This window comes from Pteronotus mesoamericanus, unplaced genomic scaffold (assembly GCF_021234165.1).
Source record: "Pteronotus mesoamericanus isolate MK-2021 breed Mesoamerican mustached bat unplaced genomic scaffold, CSHL_Meso_final contig_163, whole genome shotgun sequence".
NCBI lineage: Eukaryota > Metazoa > Chordata > Mammalia > Chiroptera > Mormoopidae > Pteronotus > Pteronotus mesoamericanus.
In genome coordinates, this window is record NW_026555064.1 from 18,851,144 (window position 1) to 18,862,023 (window position 10,880).

General features: G+C 44.3%; 1 protein-coding gene across 1 annotated transcript; it reads left to right on the forward strand.

Annotated features, from left to right (window-relative positions):
- Positions 1 to 417: 417 nt before the first annotated feature.
- IL2 (interleukin 2) lies at positions 418 to 5,197 on the forward strand. Its single transcript, XM_054562110.1, has 5 exons — positions 418 to 564; positions 656 to 715; positions 3,030 to 3,176; positions 3,266 to 3,343; positions 5,087 to 5,197. Exons 1-5 carry the CDS (start codon positions 418 to 420, stop codon positions 5,195 to 5,197), a joined length of 543 nt encoding a protein of 180 aa, XP_054418085.1.
- The last annotated feature ends 5,683 nt before the right edge of the window (positions 5,198 to 10,880 follow it).

Here is a 10,880-nt window from a genome sequence, read left to right on the forward strand (position 1 = left end):
AACAGGGTGCACCACATGTTCAGTGTAGAGGAGAGAAAATGTTCATGAGCCACTTCTGTCTCCCCGCCCCCTTAGCGAAAGAGGAGGAAAAACTGTTTCATACAGGAGGCGCGAGGCGTGTGCTTTGGAACCGCCGCAGAAGTGTGGGCTCAAGTAACCGGAGGGATTTCACCTACATCCATTCAGTCAGCAATGGGGGTTTAAAGAAATTCCAAAGAGTCATCAGAAGAGGAAAAATAAAGGTAATGCTTTTTTTGCCACACAGGTAGAATCTTTGAAAATATGTGTAATATGTAAAATATTTTGACACCCCCATGTTATTTTTCCAGAATTAACAGTATAAATTGCTTCTCTTGTTTGCGAGCTCCCTATCAGCCTCTCTAATCACTACTCACTGCGACCTCAGCTCCTGCCACGATGTACAAGACGCACTTCTTGTCCTGCCTTGCACTAACTCTTGCATTCATCGCAGACGGTGCACCTACCTCAGGCTCCAGCAAGGACACCCGGCAGTGTCTGGGGGACGTGATGGAGGACTTGCGGAAGCTGCTGAGAGAGGTCAAAGTAAGTCTATCCCCTTTCCTACTGAAAGGACTCCATTTCACTTTTCTGCCTGGAATGTGCTTTGTAATAACAATCTGTTGTGCTTTCTCAGAACGACAAGACCCCTGAACTCTCCATGGTGTTCACGTTTAAGTTTTACACGCCCAGGGAGGTAAGTACGACTCTCTAAGTTCATTTTTGTGTTTTATTAAGATTCGCAGTAAGATGCTAATGTGCGTGCTGGTTGTATTACTAGCATTTCACCTGAGAAAAAGAATTAGTAACTTCAATTAAAAAAACAAAAAAACAAAAAACAACCCGAGTTTGACAAAGGGGCTTCTGTACAGTGGCTTTCCCTATGTATTTTTTAAGTGTCCTTGCCTGTGTTTGGGGGGAAGGGAGCGGGAAGGAAAGAAGACAAGAATGCTATTCTCACTTTATTGCTGGGGCAGTTTAAAACAAGAGTATGTTGACTGCTTTCTCTGAAAATGTAAAGCTCTAGATAGTCTCTGGCATGCTCTCACCGTATGAATGATCAAAGCCAATGTCAGAAGAGCCCCTTTGGGATAAACCCCTTGTCTTTGGGGAGGAGCTCAAGGGCCTGCCCTGCGGGCAGTGGGGTGCCCCCCTTCCCCTGGCAAGGACCGAGGGCCAGGCTGGGGGGCTGGAATCTCAGCTCTGCCATGCCCTCGCTTTTGTGAACTTGGGCAAGTTACCGACTCCTTCTGTTACTCAGTTTCTCATCTACATCTGTGAATAACTGTATATACTTTATAGTTTTGTGAGCATTAATGAGTCAATGAAAAGGACTAACAACTGCACCTGGCATATGGCGAGCACCATACAAGCACTGGCTGTCAGTAGCAATAAGTGGTGAAGCCGCAATTCTCCCTGGGGAGGAAAAAGTAAAACTTTGGACGTACACATCTGTATGCCAATAGACCTAGACTTTTGCCTTATGACTCATTTCAAAGCTCGGTTCAGCTGTTTGGGGATGCAGGCAGCTAGAGGAGCAGAGCCTGTGCAAGCCCTCACTGCTCAGCAGACTGCTAACAGTTGGGCTAAGCCTGTCCCCAGAGAATGGGCAAAGCCAGCCAGGAAGGGCCATCCCAGGGGACAGCTCAGCCCAGGAAATGAGACCTACTGGATCACAGATGCAATTCCATTGATCTACCTCTTACTTCCTTAAGTTGTGGTTCAAGCTACTCTTTTGAAAGGTGAAAAGGAAAGAACTTAAAGGTCTCCAGCTGAATCAGAGGCATACACCTCTTACCTCTGGCAGCTTGAAAGACCCCAGGCTTTCCTGGGGAGGCTGGCTGCGAGCTGCACATGCCAGGAGCGCGAGCCTCGAGCGAGCAGCACTTGCAGCAGCGAGCAGGGAGGCTGGGAGGTGCAAGTGTACGCGGTGTGGCCTCTCCCTCTGAAGGTTGTTAGAAAGATAGCAGGAGACATGTGCATACTTGAGAGGGTGGCAGATTCTTTGAAATCTAAGTTTCTAAATGACAACTCAAGATCTAGTTGAAACCAAAAAGTAATGTGGTATAAACTCCATTCACTTGTTCATTTTCCCACCATTCCATGATTCTAAAAGGTTTTGGAAAACTACAGAAGCATGTAATTCAAAGGATGCTGGGTAATGCTATAAAGGAAAAACTGAAATTTAATCCTGGCTCTTCCCGCGTCATATGGCCTTGGGGAGAACACGAACTCTGAGATTTACTTTCCTTATTTGTAAAACTGAGATAACACTGCATTGCCTATCTCCACAGGTGTCTGTGAGGCTTAACTGGGCTTATTTAGGAGAAAACACTTTGAAATTAGAATGTGCTATAGAAGTGTGAAATCTTATGATGTGTGTGTGTATCTAACTGAAATGGCCCATCCAAAGTCCTTCAAATATTGCAGTTTTTCATTTGGATGGCATGGTTTTTTAGATGCATCTTAATGTACTCATAGAAGAGGAAACAATGAAGATGCAGTTATGTGTGACTTGCTATTTTGAGAGCCATTTCCACCTACGGTGACCATCACCTAATCTATAAAATGTTGGAACTGTGACCCACGGCTTCCGAGAGCCCCTCCTATGAGTCTCAACTCTTAAGCCATGAAACACCAGACTCGCAGAGTGTGAACCTGCCCTCCCCACTCTGACCTCTCTGGCCCCAACGCCTTCTGGGCCGGGGGAGAGTTTGGCCTCTATCTGTGATCTGCGGTTGGATGCAGAAATGTTGGCTTCTTGCAAAGCCAAATTGAGCTGAATTAATGATTCATTATGTGTTAACTAATTCTAGTTGTGGGCACTTGAATACTAGTTCTTCCAGTTTTACAATGTAAACTCTATTGGTCCATCTTGACAGTAATGCTGAAACAGGGAAGAGGGTGGTAAGGACTATATACTGCTACTCTCAATAAAGTAAATTTGAGATTACTTTCTGATTACCTTTAATCAGGGAAAACTCACCTGATAATGATTTTTGTTATTCAAGGTCACAGACTTGAAACAGCTACTGTGTCTAAAGGAAGAACTCAAAAGTCTGACGGATGTGCTAAACGTAACTCAAAGAAAAAACTCCCACTTGAGAGGGATGGAGGAATCGGTGAACAACATCAATGTCATAGTTGACAAACTAACGGTAAGGCCTTACTTACCTCATTGCTTGCCTGGAAGGCAAACACGAGGAGGGGCGCTGTGAACCAGTGCTGCGTTCTGGTGTTTGCGAAGCACCCGTCCGCAGGGGCCCACTGTGAGCGCAAGTCCTCTGCTGTCCTACGGCACCGTGTGGAGCTGGGGAGTGTCAAGGTGTGAGCTAAGCACCAGAGGGCTCCTCCCACCGTGCCTGCGGGGACAGGACCCACCCTATACTCTCTCTGCTGGTCACACCAGAGCAAGCTGGGAGCAGAAGGCACTGAGCAGAAAGCGGGCAGGTTTCATTATTTATCTTTTAAATTCCTTCAGATCATTTTCCAGAATAGCCAACACTGATTACCTAAAAGGCCTTTTTAATGGGATTTCCTTACCATTGGTACCACGACTAAGAGATTTGTCTAAAAAATGGCAACCCTTAAAATGGCCAATGGACAGGATAATTTATTTAGAGGTAATACTTTCAGAATCTTTAAGTATCTTTAAATGCACAGGAAGCATGAACTATACAAGGGACACAGGTGAGATTCATGGCTTTTCCCATCTCATCTGCCAAGATACAAATTCATGAGTTAAAAACTATGCTAAATAAACAGCATAATTTTAATGATAGGAGGACCAAGGTTCTAAAAATGTTAACTCTAGTTGTTTCAAATAGGAGTCATTTTATTAGACTGTTTCTTTCCATCTACCTTTTAAAAAATAGAGAGCAATGTCATCTGGACATTGATAGACTGTTTCTCATCTACATCAAAGAGATTTACTCTAAAATTTTTGAACATAGGAAAACTCTTTCTAAATTCTTGATGCAAAAGATAAAATTATGTGAAAAATCAGAGATGTTTTGTTTCAAAAGCCAGATATTTTTAAAAATCTAACCCTCTAAGAGGTTACAATATTCAATTATACAGGGTCTGGCAGGAGTAAGGCTTGCTTAAGTATGGTTGGTAGGTAGGATAATATATGTGTAATAATTTATAATTTTCACTTGAGCATTTCACTAAAATGTCATATGGTGTGCTTGAGTGTGATAGTTATGTTACAGAATTAGATGCTTATGATTTTGTAATAAAAAAGAGGCATTATTTGTGTCAGATATGTATGTAAAAGAGAAGATCACACTACAACAGTTTATTTACAGAGAATATTTTCTCTCTCAGTTTGTTTTTCCAGGATAGAAATTACTTCAAATTCGGAAGGCCCCCTTGGGCTTCCTTTGTATCAAGAGTATTTTCTTAGCGTGGCCCATAGAGCTCCTATCAGCAGAGGAGGTTTATTTCCAAAAAATCAGTCCGAAGAACAAAATTTCTAATGTCTAGACTTTCAAAAGTTGGAACTGATTGCTATTGAGGTGGGGCTGGGGTGGATGTGAGTATTTAAGAAACTGTTTCTCATGCGAACTTCCCCCAAACAAAAGTTTGTCCTTACTCTTGGCTGGTTCTATGTGGTTTGGGGGAAAACATGAAGAGATTCACTCAAGGGGAATAATAGGAGACTTGAGGTTTAAACAAGACACATGTAACCCACAGATACAGATTTACACCCAGAGGAAAGGAGGGGTAAGAACTTTATTTTGCATGCAGCATTTAATGAAATACTTGTCTAGATGTTTTTATTGAAAATGTTTAAATTCAAAGGAAAAAATAATCTTGTGTTGAGATTGACAGAACACACATGGAAAAATCTCAGCTTGTGTGTTACTGTCACTTGATGTCACAACATGTAATTCTGGCACATCAATATGATCATTTTAAGAAAATGTGATTAATATGTTTAACCTTCTTGAAAATAAAGGCCATAAGCCTATATAGAATACTTTAACTGAGAATAATTATCGCATAATAATATATCAAAGTTACCCTGAATTTTTAAAAAAAAATTAAAAATTTTGTTTTATAGGAACCCAAAACAGAATTCAACTGCAGTTTTGACGAGGAGATGCTGACCATCATCGAGTTCCTGAACAAATGGATTGCCCTCTGTCAAAGCATCTTTTCAATGCTGCCCTAAGGCCGCCCATTTCAAATGGATCAGGATTTCTATTTATTTAAATATTTAAAATTATATTTATTTTTTGATATATGGTTTGCTTTTGTAATTATTATTCTTAGTATTCAGATGGTGAATAATGGATCTTTTAAGATTCTTTTTGTAAGCCCTAAGGGCTCTAAAAATGTACGTAAATTATTTATCCCAAAGTATTTATTTTATGTTGAATTGTTAAATATAATGTATATGCAGATTGGTTAATAAAATTATTTAATAAAGTCAATGGATGATAAAAGGCCAGACGTGTTATTCTGAGAAGAGCAGAGTGATCACTAAAATACGTCCTAATTGCTCACGTGACCTCGGGGACAGCCAAGATGCTGCAGGAGCTGCTCTGCCCCCGGGGAAGTGTGTGGAGGCAGGAATGGGCTTCTCAAAGCTCTTGCTGTCTCCTGCCACGAGCTGATCAGTTCCTTAGCTCCAGTCGGAGAAAACCTTATCAAATTGTACGATTTTCCTTCTCCCAGTCACGCCTTAAATAGGATACCAAACGCGAGCAGCCTGGAAGCCCTGCTTACACAACTGGGGTGCCTCTCCGTCCACTCCTCATGTCCCACGCCTGTTCTCTGCCCTCGGCCGTCTCCCGGCGCTCTGGGCCAGCTGCTGGGGCGCCCCGTGGGAGAGCTGAGGGGCAGCAGACGTTCCTGACTCACGGGGAGCAGCCTCTGGGTGGCTGCGCCTCTCGGCCAAGGTGGCTCTCTCGAGGCGTTCCCCTCTGGGTGCTGCCAGCCCTTCTTCCCCGCCTCCTCCCACCAGGCTGGCACCCGTCCACTGCTGCCCCTCCAGGGACTGCGCTGCACTCGCAGCGTCCCTGGGCCCAGCTCTGGGAGTCATCTCTCTGCGAGACCCTCCCTGAGTGACTCTCGGCGTGCCATCTGTTTCCTGACCCAGACGCAGTCACTGCCCGAGAAACAGCCTCTGAAACAGGTTCCTGGGACCAGATGGTTCACAGAGTCAAGGGCACAGTGATAGTGGGATATGGGAAACCTCTGGGGTGGCGTAGCATCCTTATTAAATTATCATCCATGGTGGCACAGGATGAAATGCAGGTAGAGGGCAAGGTACTGTGAGAGCCAAGGCCATGACATTTAATTGCTACAGCAACAATAGTGACAAAAATTGTGATTGTCACCTAGATTCTTCTGATGGTCCAGACACAGAACAAAGGGAAGAAATCAAAGCTATAAATGCACAACTGAAAGTGTGCACGAAGCGCTCACTGGCGGCTCTGAAACGGCCCGTTTCTGCTGCGGTCAGGGGCGCACCCAGCAGAGGCCACCGATGCTGCTCTGCGGGGGGCGGCACGCCCTCCTGGCCTCTCGCCATGAGGGCAGTGGCGGATGGACCCTGAGGTGGGGTGTGAGCACAGAGGCCGCAAACACCCGTCTGTCCTGCTGACGGAGGCAGCCCCCTTTCCAAGAAAAAACCATGCCTCTCCTCCAAAGCATCTCGGTGGCTCACAAAGTGAGAGCGATTTCCCGCCCCACACCCGCCCTCCCAGCTTTCATGTCTTCCAGGCCTAACGTGGGAACTGGCAACCCCTCAGCATTGCCGGGCAGTACGGCACACAGTGTCAGACCAACGCGGGTGGAAAACAAGCCATGCCGGGGCTGCTTTAACTGAGGGGAGTGCAACTCCCCGGAATTCAGGCTGCAACGAGAATGTTAATGACATCATGCAAATATCATTAACAGTTGACTGAGTACGTGCCTGGACTCCAAGTGGTCTCCTTCAATGATGCTGAAGCACCAGAGCTTCCCCACGGGGCGTCCAAGGACCAGGGAAAGGGATGCGGACTTCGTATCTGGCCCAGGAAGGCACCGAGAAATGCCTCGGAAAGGGGGCACCAGCGGCTACCTGGGTTCTGCCGTGGTTTTCTTTCTTGGGACCAGAAATGACAGATGTGCTCCTTTGGCACCACTAAAGCCATCAGACATCAAAAGGACTTGATACCTATTATCACATAGGAAATGACAGAATAGTGAGTTGCATTTTAATTTATAGGATGTATTAGGATCAAAAGATTTCTAAAGAGGAAATTCTCAATCTTCCTGTTTAGATAACAATATTTGTTCTCCTTTCTCACATCAAAGAACAATTATCTTTATCTAGGAACCATGAATTTCACCCCATTCTCAAAGAAAATAAACTTGCCTTGGTAAGTCACAGTAATCCTTCATTAACAATGTTATGAAGCTTGACAACATTCATACCTAGTCCCCGTCAGTATTTTCAAAGTATTTTGACATATTTCATATACGCATTATACTCAAATTATTTAGTTTTATCTAAAGCTCTCTTAAAATAATGCTCACTTCATTTTATGTGCAAAATGAAATACAGGTCTGGCACAAATATTGCCCCTTTATTACAAAATCTTTTATTACAAAAACATATGTAATTCTGTAACATGACAGTATCACACTCAAGCACACCCTATGACATTTTAGGTGAAATATTCAAATTAAAACTACACATTATTACACCCATTGATTACCCCGCCCACCGCACTAAGGCAGGCCTTCCTTCCTCTGGACCCTGTGTAATTATCTAGGGGTGCTTCCCAAATAAAACGTTCTAAGTGTCTATACCAGCTACCATGTTCATTTGACTACGTTACCCCATCTAGGCACTGCCTTAAGACATGATGAACACAACCACCTTTTTTACTAACAGGTTTAGAATGCCACTTTCTAGCCACTTTCATACCACGGCACAGGCGAGAAGACTGGATTCCTAGACAGGGTGAAAACAGGCTCTCCAAGCCTAGGGTTGACTGCACAGGCTCCAGCTGTCCCTAGCCCCACAGATCCCCCTCAGCAGTCAAAGGGTCTCAACACTAAACCCCCATTCATGAGCCAATAGTTCAACTACTACACTGTTTGTCCTAAGAACTGAGTTAGACTGAGGGCGAGGGAAGCGCCACAAAATACAGGCCGGGGTTCAGTCTGAGAGTGTGAACTGGGAACATCCTGGACTCAGCCTCCTGTTCCCTCACACCTGCTCCTCCTCCTCAAGGCAGCTGCTCGGCTTCCACCCGGTTCTCTTTCCTTGGGGGGTTCACTCCCCCTTCCGTTCAGTAATGCACTCACACCACCCAAGACTCCCCGGCAGAGCCAGCCCGACAGCAGGGCCGTTTCCCTGGCCTGCTAGCGCCCCATAGCCCCCCAACAAGACATGGCCATAACATTAGGTGGCTCTGCTATAAATATATGCACATAGACAAAATCTTCCTACTCTTATCAGCAAACATTAAAAATCAAACACACACCCCAGCCACAGCCCTGTTTCTCACCATCAAGCTGCCGGCCAGAGGCGACCACGGCCTCCGCGCCCCCTCAGGCCCTCACTGCACACCCACGCCCTGACCACAGGCCAGTTTCGCACCTCGCACCAGCTCTTCCTCCCTGGGAGGGCGGCGCTTCCTGGGGTGCTCGCAGACCTACCCCCCAGAGAGCCTGTAGCAGCTCGCTGAGCACAGCGTCGTGGCCTCTTCCCACCTCGGCTCCCTCAGAGGGTCTGGGGCTGGGGCCTCTCCTGAGCAAGCAGGCTTGGGAACCCCGATTTTCTCCCTGGAGGACTCCTGGGGGTCCGCATCCTCCTGAGAATTTCACTACCCCCACTCCTCGGCTACCTGTCAGACAACCCCATGTGTTCCCTTATTTTTCCAAATTCAGATGTGAAGTGGCCCTTGATGTTCTAGTCCTCATGTTCTCCTTGAGCTGAGACAAACAGCTTTCCCCACCGTCTAATTACTTCTGTGCAAGTGATTCATCATTTTTTATCTTTACTCCTAAACTTTCAAGGTCTCCGTCACTGTATTTTCAGTTGTGGACTACCTCTGCCAGACTCTACACTGCCACCTCCCGAACTGAGAAAATACGCTAGACTCAACCCTCAACTTCTCCACCATGAGTTCTATACTCTAGCCTCAAAGACTGACGTTTCCCCTCAAATCTTTGCTTTATTACGTCCAATGGGTTATGGATTCTCTCTCTGTTGCAGCCTTCTGAGTTTTACCCATCCTTACTCAGATAACAGGACGTGAGAGCTAAAAGAGGGCTTCAACTTAGATGCAATAGTTCAGTGGTTTCTGAACAATTTTGGAAGTTGACGTTTAGAGGCCTGAATTTAGAAGTTTACTTTTTCTGCAAGCAAAACAAGCTGTACAACCCCAATACAAAACAGATAAAAGGTAACAAGCATTTCTGCTTTGACGAAGAGTAGCCTGGAGCCCTTTTTCCTATCAAGCTTCCACCCTTGAGAAATGACAACCATTAGTAATAATTTCATCCTTGTCATAATGAAAAACTGAGCTCAGAGAGATTAACTTGTAACATTCCCGAAGGCCGACGTCAGGTTTCGCCCTATCTCCTGACCCTTCCGTTAGATGACAGCCTGCCACTAACGGCCACCTCCTTCACCCTTCGCATAGCCTCTTGCTATCTCTGTCTAGAAATGATCTTTTCTCTCTCTAAACCAAGACAGTACATACAACTGAGTAGAGAGAGCACACAGAGACACTCAGTGGCTATTGGTGGATGTTGAATAAACAAAGGGTGCTTAGTAGATTCTGTCTGTAAAACAGTTGGGCCTCTTTGCTTTATCTCACTCTCATTAGAGCTGTACCTTTTTGAGGACATGAAAGGTCTGGCGCTGGCTCTCACACAGCGTCTCACCCCAGCCTTGACTAGGCAGGCAGATGCTCAGAGGCGAGTCTGCACCACTCGGTCCTCTGCCTTTAAGTGCCAGTCCAAAGCAGAACACGTACAAACGTGAAGGGCCAAGAGAAGGTGAACAATCTTGTATTGACATTTTCAAAGGCAAATTTACTATAAAAATAATAAAGGCTGGACATTAGCTATGGGAGGAAACAATTCAGAAGAGAGACTAAAAATATCTAATAAGAAAATACCAGTTTGGAGAAACAAGCAATAAATTTCATCTAATTGATGGAAATAAAACTTATTAATAGTATATTTATGTTGCTCCATATAAAACTGCCCATAATTGACCCCTTTAAACTATCGAAAAGTGGCAATTTCACATGGTTCAACCTAGTATTAGTAAGTAGAGAGTCTAGTTGATGCAAGACATGCGTGCCTTTCCAGAATGGCTTTGATCTTCATCACCTAAACTCTGTCATACTTTTAGAATAGACATCCCCCCCCCAAAAAAAAACCCAAAAAACACCCCTACATCAATCTTCTAAGAGATTATAAATCCATATGGGGTGGCATGAGACTTGTAAATCTAATAAAGATCCAACCTCAGAGAACAATAATAGGTAATTAATTTACCTGCAACTGAAACTAAGTACTATGTTGAAGAGGCTGAAGTATGGAATAAACCTGTTGTTTCATTAAAGATACATTTCCTAACTTAAGAGTAAATAAACTGTTTTTATCTAAGTATCATATCAACAAATATAAAGCCAAACAGTCTTATTGATCTTACTAGAAATCCCTACTAATCTAAATTATAACGGGTTAAATCATATTTGGATGGATCTTATAGGACACTTGAAAATGAGTCATCTTATTTAAAGCATTTTTGATAATCATATTAAGCAGAATAACTCATTTATCAAATTATTCCCTAACATGTTTAACATTATTCTGCATTTACATGTGGAGTTTGACAT